The sequence below is a fragment of the Cydia amplana genome, chromosome 21 (assembly GCF_948474715.1).
Source record: "Cydia amplana chromosome 21, ilCydAmpl1.1, whole genome shotgun sequence".
Lineage (NCBI taxonomy): Eukaryota > Metazoa > Arthropoda > Insecta > Lepidoptera > Tortricidae > Cydia > Cydia amplana.
In genome coordinates, this window is record NC_086089.1 from 6672348 (window position 1) to 6695971 (window position 23624).

The 23624-nt window shown below is 38.4% G+C and overlaps 1 protein-coding gene across 1 annotated transcript; it reads right to left on the minus strand.

Annotated features, from left to right (window-relative positions):
• Positions 1-8316: 8316 nt before the first annotated feature.
• On the minus strand, positions 8317-23426 carry LOC134657918 (uncharacterized). Its single transcript, XM_063513498.1, has 14 exons — positions 23405-23426; positions 23188-23357; positions 22965-23103; positions 22561-22705; positions 21843-22006; positions 20751-20874; positions 19668-19791; positions 18813-18942; positions 17076-17261; positions 16321-16465; positions 14193-14324; positions 10115-10202; positions 9353-9558; positions 8317-8553 (listed from the first exon to the last, which is right to left on the minus strand). The coding sequence occupies exons 2-14, from the start codon at positions 23295-23297 to the stop codon at positions 8321-8323; spliced, it is 1926 nt and encodes a 641-aa protein (XP_063369568.1). The 5' UTR covers positions 23298-23357; positions 23405-23426; the 3' UTR covers positions 8317-8320.
• Positions 23427-23624: the final 198 nt, after the last annotated feature.

The following is a 23624-nucleotide window of genomic DNA, read 5'->3' on the forward strand; positions in this document are numbered from 1 at the left end:
ATTTTGTAATTCAAATGCAATTACATTTTGTAATTTAATTGCAATTACGTTTTGTAATTCAATTGCAAATACGTTTTGTAATTCAATCGAATTTACATTTTGAAATTGAATTTCGATTACATTAAGTAATTCAATTACAATTACATTCAGTAATTCAATTTCATATACATTTTGTTATTCAATTTCAATTACATTTTGTAATTATATTGCAGTTAAGTAATTCAATTGCAATTACATTAATTAATTCAATTACAATTACATTAAGTAATTCAATTGCAATTACATTAAGTAATTCAATTGCAATTACATTAAGTAATTCAATTGCAATTACATTTTGTTTTTAAATTATCCAGATACATGTAATTTAATCTAACCTTCTTCCATCTTTTTTTACATAACTCTTTTACACAATGATATTCAATTATTCATAGAGATCGGTAACGCATGAGGATATACGTGTATATAATAGAACATCAAATCTACAAAATAATTACTTACAGTACTTACACGCGTCCTGTAATACATACCTACTAGATCTAGGTAGGTATTATTCTTGCGGTCAGTCCCCCGTGGCGTGGCGTTGCCTGCTGTGCATGCGTACTAGCCCCAAACCGGTTTCGACCAGTTTTCGCCGTCTCGCTCGCACTCGCAGGGATTATGAACGTAATGATTTTCAGAATTAATGATGCGCCGTGTTGCGCCGCGATGATGAGTAATCGCATTGGAACTTGGAAGAGTTGGAAGTATTGAAACTGGCAAACGATAACGACTAGTAGACTACCTGTCTGTGTAATTAATAATGAATTGCTCGCGCGGGTTTTATGAATTGAATTGTAGAATGTTTTTGCCTTCTATTATGTAGGTAGTTTTTAGGGCAATTAGGTAGGTAACTTAAGTACATAGATTCCTATACTACTGGGCTAGAATGACTAAATAAATCTATTTATAAATAACAAGAATAGGGGATGAGGGATTTGAGTGCGGGAACGTTTTGTTGTATGTATTTGAATATTATAAACTTTGTACTTATTAATCTTATTATTAAAAAATAGTTACCAAACTATAAATTACAAATAGGTATTATAGTAGGTAAGCTCCAAATGTGCCTACTTTAAATTCTTTTTTACCTAGTTTTCTGGCTAGTGTAAACACACACATCCCATTCATTCCCGCATCGAAAACCCCGGGGTATTGTAGGTACTTACAATACTTATTGTTCGTTAGGTTAGGATCATTATCATTAGTAAATCTAGTTTAGCACAGATTAGTTTATCTGTATAGGTATGTAGGTATTTATTTACCAAGTTTTTGTTGCAATGATTGTAAACCATGCAAGATACATTGACTTGTGTAATGTGTTCAAGGTCTCACTCGAACCGGAATATAATTTAGATCGGTTCGTTCATTTACGTGAGGCGTTTAGGGGAGGGAGGCCGGAGGGTCGACGGGTCGGATCTCACTAAATCTCACGAGGAGACGAGGTTGTCGGCTCGGCTGTCGGCAAATATTACTTAATAGGTATCCCATTGAAAGCGTTCCAAAAGGGGTGGGTCCTTGCATTAAGTAAGGGTCGGCTGGTTTTTATGATACTTACCTACCTACATGAATAATACCTAGTGACAGTAGTGACCAAACGATAAAATTCTAGTTTCTGACAATAAAAGCGCACATCTCTTAGTCTCAATCCAAAAATCCCCAGAAATCCGTATTTTTACAATCGTTGGGTGCCACGGAATGCCGGAGATCAGGAAATCCCAGATTCCCAGTCCAAGGGATCCTGGTGGCTGGTGGCCACATTCTCGAATATACCCGTGCTTGTTTCTAAACTGATTTAAATGTAAAATAAATAAACTACCGGAATCCCAAAATGCTTGATTCCTGGAATCCTACCTACCTACCTATTAGGTAAGTTCCTACCTACCGCCTGTCAATCTTCCTACCGCCCCGATGTGACCCTCGCGTTATACAGGTTTGGCATAAAAATGTTTTTTGTTAAACCCGTAGGTATCTTTTTTTTGTATTTGTAACGCTTTAATTTCAATGACTTTGCCACATATGTATGCCAGCCGTAGGCCCTAGGCTAGGGGTTGACGCACAAAAAAAGCGTCCCCATTTTACGTGAAAGGGAAGGGTCGGACTGCGGCTGATTTTTTAGATACCTAATCGTATCATAGCCAAAATGGAACCCGTATGTAAGGTAAATACATACCCTGTTTCTTTATGTTCGTGTGTTAAATCTGAGTAGAAATAATATAAAGATTCCAAAATCGAAAATCCATAGGTAGGTAATTCGGATTATTCCCACTAGTTACCACCAAGTTGTTACCAGTGGTAACTACTGGGAATTTTTTTCCCACCTTTTACCACTGGTAACTACTGGGAAAAATTATTCCCAGTAGTTACCACCAACTCGGTTTAGTGGTAACTACTGGGAATTTTTATTCCCAGTAGTTATAACCAAAACTTTGTTAAAGTTAAATACTAATAAAAACAGTATAAATAGTATAGTATAAATATCGAGTGATTTAATAAATAATTGTTAGTCGATTAGTGTTTTAGTAAACTGCCTTAAAAGTGACCAAAAATATAGTTAAACAGTTTAACCGGTACTAGTACAAAAACTATAATATATGTAAGAATAAATTTAATAATCCATTTAGATTATTTTTTAAGTGATTTTATTAGGTAATTCAAAATCACTCTGTATTTATACTCTTACTATTTATACTGTTTTTATTAGTATTTAACTCTAACAAAATTTTGGTGGTAACTACTGGGAATAATTTTTCCCAGTAGTTACCAGTGGTAAAAGGTGGGAAATAATTCCCAGTAGTTACCACTGGTAACAACTTGGTGGTAACTAGTGGGAATAACCCGCTAATTCGTTTAGGTGCGGGGTGGACTGGTGGAGTGTCCATTCGGTATTAGGCTAAGTATTAAGTATATGGACTGTGTTGGGTGTGTGCAAGCGACGCGCGGCAAATCAAAGCCATTAATAAGTAGGTACCTACATTGCGCTCGACCAAATGACATGAACGGGCTTGATTTGCCGCGCGCTGCTTGCTTCAAGTCCGTGGCCTACGCTGCGAATTCCCACAAGATTTACGAGTTATTCTTAGTTAAAATATATGTAAGTATTACAAATGTGACCTTATAATGAATTGAATTCATACAAATGAATCTTCTATTCGTAACATTTACACTGCAACAATATTTATCGGTCGTTTTCATAGAGCAGATAATATTAGTGTAGTGTATTTTATTATTAGTTTTAATTTAAAATCAATTTTACATCACAAATAAAGTCATTTCATCCCTTCGTCCAAGGAAGAAGAACTCGTCATGTCACTGGAGGGTACATGAAGAATAATTTCTCCGTATTTGGGAATCCGATGAATTTTTTTGCCGTTTTTGAATTTTTTTCTGCTTTTTACTCCCAGTACCATTTTCCCATTTAAGTTTTCTTTTACGAAGTGAATTATTACTTTGTGTTGATATATCTGAAATTTTTGAAGTTGCCTCCTGTGAATTATTATCTTGTGTCATTGTACAAATATTTTCAAAGATAGCGTCTTCAGTTTGAGTAGCTTTCGTTCGGGTCTCATAATCCTGCGGCAGATTCTGCGTTGGAACCGCTGTTATTATTAAATTCTTTTTCAGTCGGTCCGTTTTCAGAAAGTGCAAATCACAAAGGTAGTAACTTGAATACAGAAACTTCGCATCTTTATTGGCTAAATCATATCGCCCAGAAGCTATGACCCATTGTCTGCACCTGCAAAAAACCAAAGAGTAGTATAATATATGACACAAAAACCCAAATGATAATGAATAAAACAAAGCCACAAAAAAGTAGGTACCGAACAAGTACAGAATGTGTAAATAATAAATACTTAAATATAGCTGGTCAACCAAAACTTGTCAGTAAAAAAAGGCGCGAAATTCAAATTTTCTATGGGACGATATCCCTTCGCGCCTACATTTTTCAAATTTGCCGCCTTTTTCTACTGTCAAGATCTGGTTGACCAAGTATAAATACATTTGCTACTAAACTAACCACAGAATAAATAATAGTACTAAGTACAGAAGACTCATTCTCTAACAAAACGCGTCTGTTACGATCAGCACAGATATGGCCGCTAGGTGGCGACAGCGCCACGCGCGGCTTATGACTTTTCCCAAAAGTGGGGCCGAACGGATGTACTTTTAGCTACCTGTAGCAAAGCGACGAAATCGCGGAGTGAGACACGCCTGACTAAACGCAAGTAACAAATATAAATACTTATATGAACTATCAAAGTGTAAACATGCATGGCCAGACGAAATAATTATACCACCCATTAGAAACCCAATGTTAGTGTATTGCTTACCTATTTTCGTTTTTTGGGAAACGATGAAAACTCCTTTCTTTATCTCTCGAATTCGACAAGCATCCATACAATGCACAATATACGGGCATTTCTCACGGCGGTGGCAATCGAACTGCGATGATATTCTATTCTGTCAGTTTTCAATCAGACGGAAGGGAAGGGGTGCGGTAACTCATTTTGGTGCGGGGTGGAGCGTCATCCAAAGATAATTAAATCACTACGTTTTAAGAGTCGGCACTCTCGAACAAGCCTTGAACCGAATTATGAACGTACATTGTGCCAACACACCAAATACATGTCAATACTACCAACACAAAAAAAACAACGCTAGGGCTCGACACTTCCAGTACCTACTGTTTATCGATACCGATAAATGTGCGGTGCGATACGTGCTGCTGTATTTACTCTACTACTGTAACAGTATATTTTGAGTATCAAGTGGATTAATAAAACAAAAGCAAAATACATATACCTAAACATAATTTTATTTTACATGATAAAGATAAGATAGTTTATTATTCAAGTGTCAAATATATATCACCATAAATTTAAAATTCGTAAGAGTGGTCAAATTGGTGTTTGCGTCCGCACGTTCTGATTTGATCGGACAATTTAATCATATTGGCGAAAAATTCTTCGTCTGGACACGCCTTAAGCGTTGTGAGCGTGATTCGGAACACGGCTAAAGTCGGCAAGTTTGGTTTCAATACAATTCGTGATTTGTTTCATCTAAAAAAAAGCTGGGTATATATTATATCTGTGAGCTTTTGTTTATAAGGGTTTCTTATAATTAAGTACCTGTCTGCATGTTAGACATAATAATACTCGTGGCGTCTTTATTAACAACTCGCCTTTTTTGACCTCTCTTAAACAACGGTTGCATAAAATAAAAAGTACGGGAGTAGAAAAAATACTATTATAGCATCAAACAAAAAGCGAAAATAAAACCGTGCTCTATAGCACATAGATTTGCTATTTGGGACGCCATAATAAAGCTTATGAAAAAAAACAACGATATTGTTTATCAATTTATTTTAATAAGAATTAACAACATATTACATTTTTCCTTTGTTTGCCACATACAGATGACACTCGTGCAAAATAAAGCCTTATGAGAATAAACTTAGAAGCTATTTCAGTGTACCTAGATTACCTAGATATCAGATACAGAATACAGATGTACTGTATAATTGTTTTCCGTCGTATTTTCTCGGCAACGTTCGTGTTTGTCACGCTGACTGAAATAGCAAGACACGTTCGTAAAAACGATGGAAAATAATTATGCACGACATCTGTAAATCGTGGATCTATCATGAACAGTGAACGTATATAAACCATGGAAGTATTCTGTCCGCTCAATTATGACCCAACGTAAAGTATTCGATTGTAGGCGGTGCTTACAGACTGTTCGATTGGCAACTTCAGTGCGGCCGAGATGACAGTCAGTGACGGATGGCTAAATTCGTTTATAAAAACTACGTTTTTTTCTAATTAAAAATGTCTTCATGTGTCGTGAAGTGGTGCAGAAGTTGTTTTAGTTCATATCAAGGACAGTGGAATCACTTTTCACTTGTAGTAAACAGATAACTTCAGTAAAATTTGGAATAAACATGACGACATTTTTTCAATACTACCGTGCTAAGCTAAAACGTAACAACTGCATACGACTTTCATAACAACATACGACTTTTTAAATTGCGAGGATAATAGGGATGGTTTTATGCCAAATGAAGTAGACTATTTTATTAACTTATGATTGGTTTAGGTATTTTCTAACTTATTGGTTTAGGAATTAATTTAACAAATACACACATTATTTCAAAATGTTGATCATTTTAATCCACCCTCTACTGTCACATATATGTAGGTTCTCTCTCAAGCCATTTCCGTCAGTAGAAAAGAGCGGCGAATTTAGAAAATGTAAGCGCGCGAACGGTTATGGTCCCATACAAAATTGTAATTATGCGCCTTTTTCTACTGACAAACTTGCGTGACCGGCTATATACATATAAAATATTTCCATTGGAACTGAAAGTGGGGATTTATTGTGACTCCGCCTGTTCAAATGTTTTTGACCCGATTCGTGTAAACTAACCTACCCATCTAAATTTTGCAGGCTGTATAGCCTGTCCGATTTCTAAGATCAAGTTCGCCATACATTTACTATGGCGTACTTGATCTTAGAAAAACGGACAGACTATACCAGTACGGCTACCACCAGTTTGGCACTGACAAACGCCGTCGAGAACGTAATTTACTTTCTATACATCTCGCTCGTACTCGCATATTAGTGCAAACGAGATGTATAGAAAGTAAATTACGTTCTCGATAGCGTAAATGTCAGTTTTGACACTGTCAGTGACTCATGGTACGGGCTCTGAACGTGACTTCGCACTGCCATACACATTGATAATAAAATATACAAAATACTTATTATAGCGGAATACATTTATACCTACAACAATGAATATTTAATTATGTTGAGTTAGTCTGTCATTTAATTTCATAACAACATTTTAACTAGTTATCTTTTAATCTGCATTAAATTATTATACGTGAATTATTTGACTGGTTCTTCAATGTATGGCATAAACCTATCCCTGTCCAAGTCATATTCTAATCAAATATGTACCGCGAACTCTCAGCGGCCAGTACGTACAGCAAAAAGGTTATTAGCGGATTAATGTCGCTGATTGGTAGTTATTGACATTATATGCATTTCATCTACGTACACTTAGCTGTGTACGTTAGTGTAATAGAGACAGGCTCTGTAAACGTATCGTCTTATTTAAATGTAGGCGTAATTGTGTATGTGTGCTAATTTGGCCCGAGAATTTGAACGGTAATGTTCCCAAAGGCGGTTTCCAGTTATATGCTTTCACTGATCATGAACTATTTTTGAAACTTCTTTAGCGGCGCTGTGCACTTTTTGAGATGGGGAAAAAATGTTAAACTCGCGACAGATCACGTGACCGTAAGACGGACACGTGACCTGATCGAACAATGTCATTGAGTTTTTCTTTATTGATTTAAATGCCATCTAGTGAGTTTCGCTCTAACTGGCATTAATATAACTCGAGTACTAACAGTGATGTGCTTAGGGGGTTTCAAGTAATACGACGAAATAACGCTAGATGGCGTTAACCTCAATTATACAGACATTTTGCACTAGTCATTGAGTTTTCACTTCTGCCGGCAATCCCGGAGTGCAACCCGTTGTTTTTTTTATATGCATAGTTACGTATCTTAGACTGTTTTGAGCAAGTGATAACCGTATATTAAGAGTCACACGAACTAACCGTCAAAAAGCGGCTCCCATAATGCTCTCATTATAAAACGGCACACAAATTACAATTTCTAGCAACCATAGAGAAATATAACTAAAGAAAGAGTGGTAACTCCATACATCAGTTTTCTTACCAAAACGTGAATTGACAATAGATGTCGCGGCAATGTAAAACTTTAATGCTCAGCAATTTTGCAGCTAATATGCACCTGAAGTCTATTTTCAACTTCTTCTGCTTATAATATTAGTTGTAAATTGTTTTAGTAGTACCAACGAGAATAGTGTATAGAGATTTACTGTCATGGTTAATTATGCAGCCACAGTACATTTACATCTTTCGACAGGAAATTTAAGCTGTTAGAACGCCATTCGACTTTGATCCTTATTCTTTCACTGATATGTGTTAATTTGTTAATATTCAAATTAACGCCCTTTTCGTCTTGACGAAACCACAGAATAAATAATAGTACTAAGTACAGAAGACTCACTCTCTAACAAAACGCGTCTGTTACGATCAGCACAGATATGGCCGCTAGGTGGCGACAGCGCCACGCGCGGCTTATGGCTTTTCCCAAAAGTGGGGCCGAACGGATGTATTTTTAGCTACCTGTAGCAAAGCGACGAAATCGCGGAGTGAGACACGCCTGACGAAACAACCAAAAAACGTTCAGAAACTCAACGCTTCCAAATAATAAGCCTCATAAGCCTTATACGGTTTGCCGTCAACCGTGCGCTGATGAGAGATGTGGTTTTTGAACTGATTGTTCGACCATAGACTAAGGTTTTCCTTGCCCTGGTCTAGGGTCTTGCTGGTCTTCTGGAGGCTGCGCAGGTTCTCGTCGAGCCGTTTCTTTATTTTGTCTATGATTTGGCCTTCTTCGTCTATGTGTTTGTTGATGTCTGGAACAAGGTAATATTTTGAGTTTTTACACACTTAGGCTAGCCACCAATATTGGTGAGGGACGGATGTACTTGTAGGTACTTGTTGCGTCGCGACGAAATCGCGGAGTGAGACACGCCTGGATATGCTATATGAATAATACTATAGTGTATAAGCAGTATATGGCATTTAGATTTTAACATGGCAGGATTCGAAAAGATAATTATCAATGATAGTTATCTTGATAATTATCGTGATTTTTATGCCTGATAATTATCGATTTTATAATAACTTAATAAAATTTATAAAAAGAAGCGCTGGTGGCCTAGCCCGCCTAGCAGTAAAAGCGTGCGACTTTCAACCCGGAGGTCGCGGGTTCAAACCCCGGCTCGTACCATAGTGAGTTTTTCTGAACTTATGTACGAAATATCATTTGATATTTACCAGTTGCTTTTCGGTGAAGGAAAACATCGTGAGGAAACCGGACTAATCCCAATAAGGCCTAGTTTCCCCTCTGGGTTGGAAGGTCAGATGGAAGTAGCTTTCGTAAAAACTAGAGCCTACGTCAATTCTTTGGATTAGTTGTCAAGCGGACCCCAGGCTCCCATGAGCCGTGGCAAAATGCCGGGATAACGCGAGGAGGAAGAAAATTTATAAAAAAAAGCAAAAAACGCCCCAATGTTTTTTTTACTATCAAAGAATTCAAACAAAATAAATATAGCACCATCCATACCTGGGACAATTATCGCGATAATTATCAAAGACTATAATTATCTGGATAATTTTGAACCCTGAAACATGGGGTGTTAGAATACTCACCAACATTGACATTTAAGTCTATTTCACTTTGCCCGACGCTCCGTAGCCTAGCTTTATGGCCGACAGCCTTGACGAGGCCCAGTACGTTGTGTGGAAGAGACTGCGACGGGCACGTAAGTCCGCTTGCGATGTCGGCGGTGAGCCAGCGAGCTTGCAGGCGGGAAGCGGTGGATCGGAGCGTTTCGAATATCCAGATTTTTTCGCCGCTGTAGAAAAATCAAAGCTTTAATCTCGTAAGACCCACCATATGTGACGTTATCTATGAAAAGGGACCTTATTGTCGATGGCGCTTACGCCATAATTAACGATGCTCCGATATAAACACGAGGCCATGCGACGCCGTGCGGCGTAAGCGCCATCGACAATAAGGTCCCTTTTCATGGGTAATGCCCCATATAAAGTTTTCAAATGTTTAATTATTCTATAAGTAAATTAGAACGAATTTCGTTTGTTTTTAAATCAATGTAACATAAGAAATGCTACTTTATTTGGTTCATGAAAGGTTCAAATTAGATTGCACGAATATGTACATTGTAATGTACATTTAGTCTCAGGAGGTTAAGGCCAGAGCACACCAGCAGCGTGTGTAGACGCGCACGCACACGTCACGCAAGCAGTGTGCCGTCCCTCATAAGGATCTGTATATTACAACGCACACGGACGCAGGCCTTTATAGTACATGTTGCAGGCCGGAATGAATGGCTTGCGAATATATATATTTGATATTTAATTAATATATAAATAATTATGTAGTTATGTTACCTTTCTAAAACCAGTTTTCTATTTTTCTCCAGATTGAATTTCTTCAAGTATATTCTGAGCTCGTCAATGAATCGCGCGTTGCCCAAATCTAAAAGTTAATGAACATTAATAAAACCTAAAAGTTAATAAATAAACATTAATCAAATGCTCTACCTACGAATACCTAAATAGGGAATATCACGCGAAACTCTGCGTAGGGGGCGCCACTTCCACAATCTGTCACAATGTAAGGGTACACCGCAAACGAGAGAGTCGAAAATGTCGAAATGTTGTTATCTAACCTCTCTATTACTTGCATATTCGAGCGATAAAGAGGCAGATAGCTGAGTTTCGATTTTCGGGTTTCCCGGTAGGCCCATTGTAAACAAACGGCCTTGATGTATCAAGGTCATGTTTTATTTTACAGTACATATGGTGCTACTTTCCCGAACTAGTGCGGGAAATAGCACTCTCCGTGCGTATGTCGAAAATTTAAAGTGCCATATGTACTGTAACGTTGTACGATACACGTGCGAATAGGTAATTCGCAACTCGTGTCGATTTAAATCACTCTCTTCGGTCGTGTTTTAATTTATCGCCACTCGTTTCGAATTCGCACTTGTATCGTAAATAACTAATTCTGTGACGTCAATTTCCATCCTTAGCTCCATATAGGCTCGCGAGCGTCTCGTAGAACTGACGGACTTGCTAAAGTCTATTTTTTTATTCGGTAGACTGAAATGACAGTTAATAGTATGAAATGACATTTCATGTTCATACTAATAGCTGTCATTTCAGTCTACCGAATAAAAAAATAGACTTTATGGACTCCGGGGGGTTGGTTCAACTGGAGGTCTGTGGTCTACTGATGATGAGTTAAATCTGTTAAATTAAGTCATGAGTTAAAATATTTTTCACACCACCTATTCGGAAAAGAGCTTTTTATTCCCTGCTAGGAGGGATCAAAGTGGCACTTTTCCTCCCTGCTAGGAGGGATCAAAGTAACACTTTTCTGTTCTAGCACACTATTTTTAAATTTTTTTGCACATTATTTTTTTAGCTTAATTAATCTGTTTAAGCCTCAGATTGTGTCAACACTAAGATTTTTTTTATTTTCCTCATAGTTGATGTGAAAAGCAGTAGGTATGTGTCACACGCATGAAGTTATAATGTTTTAAACTGGAGGGAACTGTCACTTTTTTTGCCATACTAATTTGAACCTTATCACCGAGACAGAAAGTTGTTCGTACCAGACTAGAGAAAACGGTCCACTTGAGATAGAAAAACCAGAGCCCTGTGTCTCACTCGCACATGTTGCCAATGTTAAAAAGATACCACTGTGGTAGAAATCATATCTATATACTACTGAAATTAATTACCTTCTTATACAATTTTAGTGCTATATTCAGATTACAGTTCTGATAACTTTTAAGTAATTTGTAAATAATTATGATGTCAATATTATTAACTGATTAAACCAAACATGCGCACAACAAATAAAGCATTTAAATTTAACATGGTAGAAATTGTAGTAACTTTGAATATAAATTGGTATCCCAAACTTTTCGTGTATTTTCAAAAAACGTAAATGGCGCCGCTCAGAATTTATTCGTAAAATATTAAAAAAAAATGGTTAAAAAAATGTTGTGTGAGGGGTTGTAGAAGTGAAAGCTATGCTGATTGTGGAATATCTTTTCACAGGTAAGTCACAATTATTCAATTTTACGATAAAAATACAAAACGATATTGTCAAACTCATTAGGGTGACTATGATGTCGGCACGATGTGGATCGATCTTGCAGAATTATTATTACGTACTTAATGTAAAAAAAGTTTACATAAATAGGTATAATCTTTATTTCGGCATGTTTAATTATTTGAGTGACGTAATGAGAGCTATATAATTGCCAAAATTTAAATCCAAAGTCCTTAAACATTACAGATTCATATTTATGTGATTTAAACATACTTAATATTTAATTACTGAAACGTTGGTTCAAACTATTTACATATATGTAATCGATTCTATATATAGTGTGTCAATGGACTGTCTTATTTCAAACATAGACAGAGAGAGTCATACTATCTTTGTCTTACACTAGTACTAGCACCCAAAAGAAAAGGATGAGTATAGTTTTTTTTGTTCCTATTTACTGACAAATTGGTTTGACCATCTATAGACTGAACACACATTTCCGTCTGTAGACAAAGGCGGCAAATTTAAAAAAATTGTTGCAATCACAGATCTACGATGAGTACGATGACGCTTACGCTTAATGAATAGCTGAAGTGTGCAAAAGGGAAGCCATCACGTATATGAACACACCATGAGTATGATATTGATAGTGATAGGTAGTTTGTATAATTATTAAGAGCATAAATAGTGAACCAAAAGGGCCCTCCACACCCGTGCGCGATTCGCGGCGCGAAGCCGCGATTTACGCACATAGTCTAGAGGGGGCTAAAGATAATTTAGAATTCTCTTTGATCTAACTCTAATATGCTTATCTTAGTGACAAGCGCCTTAGTTAAAAACTATAATAGACGGGCATACCGGTCCGCGACCCTGGATATCTGTCTCGCTCTCACATATAGCTGTGTTTTTAATGGACGTACGGCAGACCACCTTCGTCACAATTATAGCTGGTCAACCAAATCTTGTCATTAAAAAAAGGCGCGAAATTCAAATTTTCTATGGGACGATATCCCTTCGCGCCTAAATTTTTCAAATTTGCCGCCCTTTTTCTACTGTCAAGATCTGGTTGACCAAGTATAACAATTAGGGTTTGCTCCCGGTACTGAGTTTGTTGAATTCCCGGGAATTCCCGGTTCTCGCCATACAAACTCAGTACCGGGAGCAAACCCTAATAACAATGATCGCGATCCAATACGCTCATCCCATCTGTAACAGCTTTTATAACTGACTTACTTAATTAAAGTGGTATCCAGACGGGACTGATCAAATCAATCGATTTGATCAGGAAATTTGCATTCCATAGATAATCACTATGAAAATTGGCATTTATGTGTCTGCACCTGCTGATTCGATCGGAGAATTTCATCAGATTGGCGAAAAATTGTCTTGTCTGGATACCACTTTAGTAAGGTTGTGTGAAGTGTTTTACAGAAGAGAAAAAAATCTATATCCATCCCTTTTCTGGAGCATTTATACTAGCATAGGGAAAAGACAGTATGATTCTCTACGACTATGCACGAATGAGAAAAAATTTTGGCCAAACTATACATTTAAACTTATCCTAATATCCCACATACATATGACTTATGGTCACCCTAATTAGAACGAGATGCAAGGCTCTGGTTTGACTTCTCATGTGGACACACTTTTTGGCCCGTGTACTCGATCCAGTTTATTCTCTAGGTCCGTGGTCACACGGTATCAAAATTATTTCGTCTTGGGCGTTAACACTCGAATCCCTCATTACGCTCAGGATTCAATGTACGTCCTTGACGGAAAATCGGAAATATATCATTTTGATCGCTTGTAACTCAAACTACTATTGAACTTTCATTGAGTAACTAAGGGTTCCAAATTCAAACACAAAAGAAATGCTTTTGGGTCTCATGGGGTTATAGGGCGGTCACAATAGATCACTACTTGGTCGACGTGGCATTCAAAGGCCCAAAACACCCCAATAATAAATGTATAGCAGGGATGTTGCGGATGCAGATTTTTTGACATCCGCGGATGCGGATGCGGATATTTAAAGGCTCACATCCGCGGATGCGGATGCGGATGTCAAGATTAGGTACTTAGAAAACGTTAAATATTACATTTTTAGTATTTTTTTATTAAAAAAAACGAAACGTTTAGTATTTGAGCAAGAATATTGGTGGGTTATATTTAATAAACAGTAACTTGGCCGACTTTTCTGGATCTAGACGATTTCGTTATAGGTAATGACGAAATTACCTAGCACTTACGCCGCCGCTAAGACGTTCCTGTACCGACTTGTTCGACATCCGCATCCGCATAAGTTCCGCATCGATTTTATGCGGATGCGGATGTTGAAAATAATGCGGAAGTTCCGCGGTTGCGGATGCGGATGCGGATGTTCGCAACATCCCTGATGTATAGTACCTGATTGGTCATTGAATGAATTGTCCGAGACGTCGAATTCCATGCTCAGCTCCATCTTGGCTCTAGAGCGCCGTTTCTCGTAGAACTGACGAAGGCTTCCCACGGAGTCTGAGGGCAGGTCTAGCTGCAGCCCTGAGGAATCACTACATAGTATAAAATAAGTTTTTGGCAAAAATTTCATTTTTGGTACTAGCTTTTATCGCTGACTGTACTTTTCTTGCGACAGACAACTAATACTCATCGAGACAATTCTAAAAACCCCAAACACAATTAGGTTGCGTTGTTTCATCACAGAGTTCCTATGGCCACCTCCTGTCTCCATCATCAGATCAGCTCGATGGTACCATAATATTGCATTGTCACCCGACTTACATGTGTATGCAAAATTTCAGCTTCACTGGAAGTCGGGGAGTGAGTCAAATTTAACTTGCAAGATTTGATTACAGACCGACAGACAGACAACGGAACAGGTGAAACTAAATAAAAGCTTGTAAATAAAACAAAGTTGCTTCCCGCTGTCTGTCTGTCCCTATGTATGCTTAGATCTTTAAAACTACGCAACGGATTTTGATGCGGTTTTTTTTAATAGATAGAGTGATTCAAGAGGAAGGTTTATGTATAATTTGTTAGCCCGTGCGAAACCGGGGCGGGTCGCTATACAGTATGTAAACTAACGAAAACCATTTACCAAACCCGTTAATGTGTAGGTCACACTGAGCAACTTTTACTATGGCACCGACCCCGAAATCGGGAAAAAAATTTGGTTTTTTCATACATTTTGCTGGTCTAGCATTGAAATTTTCTATGGGAGAGTCAATTCTTTTTTCGTGATTTCGGGGCTGGTGCCATAGTAAAAGTAGCTTAGAGCATAGAGAAAAAAATACATAGAGTGCTCACTCCATACACCAGTTTTAGTACCAAAAAGACTATTAGCATCTAGCATCGAGTAGCGGAACTATCAGTACTGCTACTTGACAATAGATGTCGCCACCGACCGGAAAGTCTTATGCTGTTGAGATAAGACTTTCCGGTCGGTGCTACATCTATTGTCAAGTAGCAGTACTGATAGTTCCGCTACTCGATGCTAGATGTAGATACTGAAATTAATAGTCTGAACTGATGTATGGAGTGAGCACTCTATGTATTTTTTTCTCTATGCTTAGAGTGACCTACACATTAACGGGTTTGAGTATAGTATTTTATACAATCGTGATATAATGGAGAGCTTTTCAGTCGAGTACCGTGTTTAGGCAACGAAGCTTGCTGAGTTGCCTAAGGAAGGTACGAGATTGAAAAGCTTGATTATATCACTATTGTATACAATACTTTTTCTACGAGTCAACAAAAAAAATACTTAAAAACTAGTAGAAGAATCATATATGCAGGTAAAAAAAACCGGCCAAGTGCGAGTCGGACTCGCGCACGGAGGGTTCCGCACCATCAACAAAAAATAGAGCAAAACAAGCAAAAAAACGGTCACCCATCCATGTACTGACCCCGCCCGACGTTGCTTAACTTCGGTCAAAAATCACGTTTGTTGTATGGGAGCCCCACTTAAATCTTTATTTTATTCTGTTTTTAGTATTTGTTGTTATAGCGGCAACAGAAATACATCATCTGTGAAAATTTCAACTGTCTAGCTATCACGGTTCGTGAGATACAGCCTGGTGACAGACGGACGGACGGACGGACGGACGGACGGACGGACAGCGGAGTCTTAGTAATAGGGTCCCGTTTTTACCCTTTGGGTACGGAACCCTAAAAACAAAGTATACAGCTAAGATGCGCGAGCAGCCGCGATACCTTCATACTCGTACGCGACCCGGCCCCCGCGCCCCGCGCCCCCGGCCGGTTGGTCAACGACACCTTCTCGTAACTCATGAGGCCCTGGTACTTGCTCCGCGCTTTCGATTGGTCAATTTCATTATAGTTGACTAAACAGTATCGAAATGAATATTATAGTTGCCTAAACTGTATCGAAATGAATATTATAGTTGAGTTGGGGTCCCATAGTGAAAAAAGTATGCGATTTCATTTTGGTATACGAAGTCTTAATTCAAGTATTGCAGTCGACGAGTAGGAAAAATGGTTTTCGTTAGTTTACATACGTATATAGTGACGTATTTACCTCTGGCGTGGCTGATATTGGCGTCCGGGGCGTCGTTGCGAAAACCATTAAATATGGTCGTTAGACACTCTCTCACGTTCTGTATTTTCCTCTCCATCGAGGCTAGAGACGATGTCACGCTTTTGATTTCGTCTCTCTTGGATTCCTGTAAAGTTAATAATAATAAGGATTTCTACCGAATTTTTAGTTATATTTTTGCAGTTTCTTCGCGAACGATTATTTCCGCTCTATACAGCACAACCGATGTTCGCACCCGCGACTTTTGACCACCTATGAAAGGTAGTACGACATTACGACCAGTCTGGCCATAGAGAAAAAAATACATAGATTGCTCACTCCATACATCGGACTATTAGCATCTAGCATCGAGTAGCGGAACTATCAGTACTGCTACATCTATTGTCAAGTAGCAGTACTGATAGTTCCGCTACTCGATGCTAGATGTAGACACTGAAATTAATAGTCTAACTGATGTATGGAGTGAGCACTCTTGTTTTACTATATTTCTCTATGGTCTGGCCTAGTAGTTAGACTGGGTCCTGGGTTCGAATCCCGGTAAGGGCATTTATTTGTGTGATGAACACAAATATTTGTTCCCGAGTCATGGGTGTCTTCTATGTATATCAATATGTATTTATCTATATAAGTATGTATATCGTCGCCTAGCACCCATAGTACAAGCTTTGCTTAGTTTGGGGCTAGGTTGATCTGTGTAAGATGTCCCCTAATATTTATTTATGTATTTTATTACTCACAATAGCTTTATCAATCTTATATATCTGGTTGTGTGCTGGCTGCGGCTCAGCCCGGCTGGTGGCAAACAAGCCCTCGGCCTCGGCGACGTGTCGCACCGCGTCGCGCAGTGCGACAACTCGCGACTCTGTCCGCGCTCGCTCGCACCGGAGCACTAGCAGCTCGCAAGCCTCGCCGGTTAGGTCACTCTGTAACAGCACAGAATCCATACTAATATTATAAATGCGAAAGTGTGTCTGTCTGTCTGTTACCTCTTCACGCTTAAACCGCTGTACCGATTTAGTTGAAATTTGGCATAGAGACACTTTGAGTTCAGGGAAAGGACATAGGATACTTTTTATCCCAGAACTCACCTCTCAGGGGGGGTGAAAAGGGGGTGGAACTTTGTATGGGAAATCAATAACCGCTGAACCGATTTAGACGAAATTTGATATGCGGATAGTATGAGCTGTGGAGAGAGATATAGAATAGCTTTTATCCCTGAAATCATTCCTTTAGGGTTTAGGGTGTAAAAAATAGGGTGAAAATTTATAGAGTGCACCAATTTGGGGATGAAAGAAGGATGAATAAAAAGCAATTTGTTTAAAAAGTAAGGTAGGTAGGTACCCAAATTACTTATTCCACGCAGACGAAGTCGAGGCAAAAGCTAGTAGAGAAATATAAGTAATGAATAAATAATTCCACTACTTGACGTTAGATGTCGACTACGCAATAACTAGTGTCCGACCAATGATTCGGTTTCGGTTTCGATTTCGGCCATAAAATCATGTTTCGGCCGTAGTATCGGTTTCGGCCAAAAAACGGCCGAACGTTCGGCCGGGGCCGAAACATACAAAATAGTACTTCGTAAGTTCGTACTATGAAACTAAACTATGTGACAAAGACCAACAGTTGGGGAGCAAGTAGGACAACAATATTTATGTGTACAGAAATTAATTGGTTTATTAGAAAACACAATTCCCCTAATGATGGCGCCACTGGACGGTCGACGCAGCCTTAATCTATATATATAAACGTGAAAGACCTGACTGACTGACTTAAATCAACGCACAGCCCAAACCGCTGGGACTAGAAAGTCCAAATTTGGCAAGTAGGTTCCTTATACGGTCTAGGGGTCCACTAAGTAAGGATTTTTCAAAATTCATCCCATAAGGGTGTGAAATGGGGGTCCAAAGTTTGTATGGGGAAAATATGAGGAGTGTCTTTTCAAAAGGGTTTATTTTTTCTGGGAATCTATTTCTAAATTGGACCTTAAGTTTTCTTGAGCAAGGTTCTCTCTAGAAGTACCGCTAAAAAAAATAAACCCTTTTGAAAAGACACTCCTCATATACTAATCCACGGGTACAAAGTCGCGGGCAACAGCTAGAATGTGTATAAAAGCGGTTTAATGAAATTTATTTAACTATTTTAAAAAATCTGCAAACGTTTCGGTTTGGTTTCGGCCGAAACTAGAACCAATGCCGAACCTTCGGTTTCGGCAAAAAAACATGTTTTGGTCGGAAACTAAATAACTCGCGTTTTGGTAAAAAAACTGATGTAATGTATGGAGTTACCACTCATTCTTTACTTATATTTATCTATGGTAGTACTACTATTTATGGTGCATCCTGGGGCCCGTTTCTCAAAAGCGTGTAACTTGTGATACAAGTGGAAGTCCCTTTCTAACAAAAGCTGTCAAAAAGTGACATCTGCTTGTATTACAAGTTACAAGCTTATGAGAAACGGGCCCCTGTACTTACGTTCAATGCTTCAACAGCTTGTGCAAGCCGTTGTTGAGCGAGTCTCGTCATTTCACGACACTTGAAAGCCTCTAGTGTCAAAGTGCATTGCAGTGCTGCGGTTTCGCTTAGGACCGCTTGGAAACTTGGCCTTGAAAAAAACAATGATTTAAACTAACTTATTATTTCAATAGACATAATATATCTGTAAACTTATGGTGCAAAGTTGATCACGAATTTGATTCAATTGAGAAAAAACTACTTTTAATTATAGTTATTGTTTAACCCTGAAATGCATTATGATGTAGATCTACATCGTATATTTTGATGGCCCGTGGCTCAATATGCAGGTATCCAAAATGACATTTATTAGTTTTATTACTATGATTCATATATGATGATTAGAATTTAATTTATTTTTATTTACTATGATTTTTTTTCCCCACAATCTATACAACATTACCCATCTATTTCAATTTATTAGGAAATTATACAAAAAATCATGCATTTAAGGGTTAAGGTCACTAATATTATGCGATCTATACAGTCAAAATGTTATTTTAAGTAATAACACGTTTTACAACAGATACTGCAATTTTCATTTATTAATTGCACTAAATCCTATAAGACAGTTTTCCCATACAAAGGGAACCGTTTTAACTTGCCCTTGAGTGTATCACTACAAAGTATAAAACAAATTCGCTTCCCGCTGTCTTTCTGTCCCTATGTATGCTTAGCTCTTTAAAACTACGCAACGGATTTTGATGCGGTTTTTTTAAATAGATAGAGTGACTCAAGAGCAAGGGTATGTATAATTTGTTAACCCGTGCAAAGCCGGGGCGGGTCGCTAGTTACAAAAAAATTAATTACACATACCGGTTATTGTCCACTGTGGGCTCTCCTCTGTTGCTCAATGAGTTGACAAGAGCAGCCCTACGCGCGTATAACTCCGCCCACAGTGCGTCGCCGCGGCACGCCACTAGCTGACTTATGTGCTCCTCTGTAGAATTCAAAATTCATTGTACTATTCCATCTTCATCATTTAACCTTTTGGACGCCAATGACCGATATATCCGCACCGCAGGTCCAACGCCAAAGACGGATCAATCGGTCACAGACCACAGAGCAACATCGACCTACGTGCATATACACTAGAAAGCTACAAACTATAAAGTTCAACTTCAGTTTTGACACTTCAATGACGTAGCGTCTGAGTGACAGCTTTTGTGTTTGACACGGCGTCGAAAAGGGAAGGTAATGTTTCAATTTGAACCATTAGAACGCTACGTCTATCGTGCGCGGCGCGTCATTGTGAAGTGAACCTTGTGGGAATGCACGATGGTTGATATTGGGCTGTAGCGACGCGCGTCATATGACGTCTTTGGCGGCCAAAGGGTTAAGAGTTAAGATGCTTTAGGAGGCAAAGGATTCTCTCGTGATTTAGTTACAATCAAAGTATAGTAGTAAGTTATTCTTAGACCAACTCATTTGCAATAAATGACGAAGTTTGAAGTTCATATTGTTTATTCATATTTTATGTTGCTATACCCTCTCAGGGTTCATGTTGCGACTTTACTTAGCTTTAAGCTATATATAAACATCAAATGTACACATGAAACGCAATAATTTGGGTTCTAGCAGAATTATCAGTGCTTCACCCGAAAGAGTGGAGCGTATTACTGACCCAGAACCCTTTTGTCTTGCTGCAACGCACACAGCACATTTATTGATACATCTTGTTCCTGATTTTAGTTTTAGTTTGATATTGTTATATATTGTTTCTGTTTTTTCTGTCAATGTGTGTATTGTGGCAAGCTAATAAATGGTTTATCTATCTATCTACCTATCAATAAAATATTTGAGTTTGACTTTGAAAGGAATTCAGTGACAAAAATGTGAATTACAAGTTGTAATGACACCAATTTGGAGTATTTATCTGAAATTATTTACCGGTCTCACCTTCCAAATCGCCATTGTTGGCTACGTTCGTGCTGCTGTTGCTGATCATGGTGGAGGACGCCACGGAGGCCGCAGCGACGGCTGGCTGACGACGCTGGGACGATAGACATCTGTCTAGTTTTGACTGCAACAAAAATATTAGATTTTCATCAGTAGAAAGCAGAATAAAAAAAATGTAGGCGCAAAGGGTGCTCGGTTAGAAAATTTGAATTTCGCGCCTTTTTAGGGTTCCGTACCCAAAGGGTAAAAACGGGACCCTATTACTAAGACTCCGCTGTCCGTCCGTCCGTCCGTCCGTCTGTCACCAGGCTGTATCTCACGAACCGTGATAGCTAGAAAGTTGAAATTTTCACAGATGATGTATTTCTGTTGCCGCTATAACAACAAATACTAAAAACAGAATAAAATAAAGATTTAAGTGGGGCTCCCATACAACAAACGTGATTTTTGAGCGAAGTTAAGCAACGTCGGGCGTGGTCAGTAATTGGATGGGTGACCGTTTTTTTGCTTGTTTTGCTTTATTTTTTGTTGATGGTGCGGAACCCTCCGTGCGCGAGTCCGACTCGCACTTGGCCGGTTTTTTCTACTAACAAAGAGGGTTTACCAGAGTATAGTTTGAAGGGAATGTGTGTTTAACACATTCACTTCCAGGAACCCACCTGGTGGGCGCTCGTGAACTTAGCTCAGATGCCGGACAACCCGCTGGGCGGGTTGTTTTATACGCAGCTATAGACGACCGGTTTCTGAGGTAGTACGCCGTTTTTTGTCTGGCAGTGAATGTGTTAAACTCGGACAATGACCTTCAAATAGGTATGAATCACAAAATCTTTTGATCCTAAAAGTTTCACAAAATCAGGGCTCGAAATTATCCAGATTAAGTATAGACTTTGATAAATATCGGATAATTATACCAGGTATGGATGGTACTGTATTTATTTTCTTTTAATTCTTTGATAGTAAAATATAATTGGGGCGTTTTTGCTAACTTTTTATAAAATTTATGGGTAATTATTAAATCATAAATATCACGATAATTATCTAGATAACTATCATTGATAATTATCCTTTTGAACCCTGCACAAAATGGCCCACCTGCACATCAGTATGGTCCTGTACAGCGCACATGTCTTCAGCTATAGTGCGTGTCTCAATAAGACTCTGTTTCTTGGTGCGGAGATCGTCTGCGAGGAGTTGGAGGAGCCAGCCTCTTCGCTGCAGGTCTCGGAGTCGCTGACGGGCCAGGTTGCGCTGGGACACTGGTGAAGGGAAATTTATGATGGTGGTTATATTAATAATAATGACAGAAGATACCATATAGATGTCTTACTAGATCTAATTATATTTAGCCAGCAATATAGCAGTCATAAAGGTGTAGGCATAATATAAGCATTTTTATGTAAAAGCGGCGCACCCGATCACGCGCCGCCCGGAAAACGCGCCCATGTGATGAGGCCTTAACTCTAATCTTCCTTGTTGTTACTCATCGCTGAGGGACGTGACAAATGTGGACACTCTTTACCAGTGCTCTCCAGGCCGCTCTGTCTTGGGTCCAGTGCATCTCAATGCACTCAATCACAATGTTTAACTGTAACCTGCCAAGGCCCAAGGTCCTACCTATAGTACCTATTCAGTTTGATGTAATTTAAACCATGATCGATTGGTACAGAGTCACTTTTGCTTTGTTTCGTTCAATTTTCGAACAACACAAAATTAACTCTATTTTCTGCAGTTTAGGTTCAAATTTTGGATGTTACGTTTGTATAGCTGGGCATTAGGAGGCATATATAACAGTTAACTAAAAAATTCTTACTTTTGCTAGACACCTTGTCCATGATCTCGCTGAGGTCTCTCTTGGCTTCAGTGATGCGGCTCTCGGCTTCCAGCACCTTCTGCCGCACTTCCGTTTGTTGCCGCCACAGTGTGAGCTCTGGTGGTATCAGCACATTTGTGTCATGCTGAAATTGGTCAATTTAGACATGTTTGATAAAGTTAAAGAAAACTGTTACCAAAGTTATCAAATGGTAAAGAATAGGTGACATACCAGAAATACACAAAATTGCGGGTGTTAATCCAATGGCGACAGGATGGTCACAATTTTTGTCAAAATGTAATTGATGTTTGTTAAAGCTTTTCCAGCTTTGTATGAGATTGTTAACACTTCAAGAGTATTCTAAAACTAAACGATTTTTTATTTATTATGAAAACATCGCTTACTTCTGTAAATAGATTCTTTTTCTTACACCTCCGAACATCATCAGCGAAAACTTGCAGTCTCTTCTGTTTTATGATGTCTCTTGATTCCACCTGTTCCATAAGACTGCGCCACACTAAATAGTACGTTCCACGGCACATCCTGCGAACATAACAATTAAATTTAATACCTCAAAACCAAGCTGTAACGTGCTGTAACTTTAAAATCACTTGAAAAGAAACATACTGTGAGATTTTGTCCACTGTTGGTACTTTTTCAGGAGGACAACCCATTGCCAGCAGCCAGTCCGCAAATTTGGCAGGCACTTCATCACTACTAAGTTTTGTCTCACTCATTGTTGTTTAATGCGTGGAAAACAAATTAAAACTCAAATAAATACTATGATAAATAATACACTAGTGCATTCATATCAAAACAATACCAAAGAGCATATAATCACTACGTTCTAACAATACTTGACACCCGTCAACCGTTCGAAGTTTGAAATTTGAAGGGTTGCCTGGAGAAAATATTACCTATAATTTGGTTTACGAGGATAGTTTCACGGATTCGTTTAGTGACTTAAACAATGATTTAAAGAATTAATTAAATATATAGTTTATCATAGAATGTAATCATTTTAATGTAAAATATTATTTCATCAAACGCTTATTTTTAAGTAA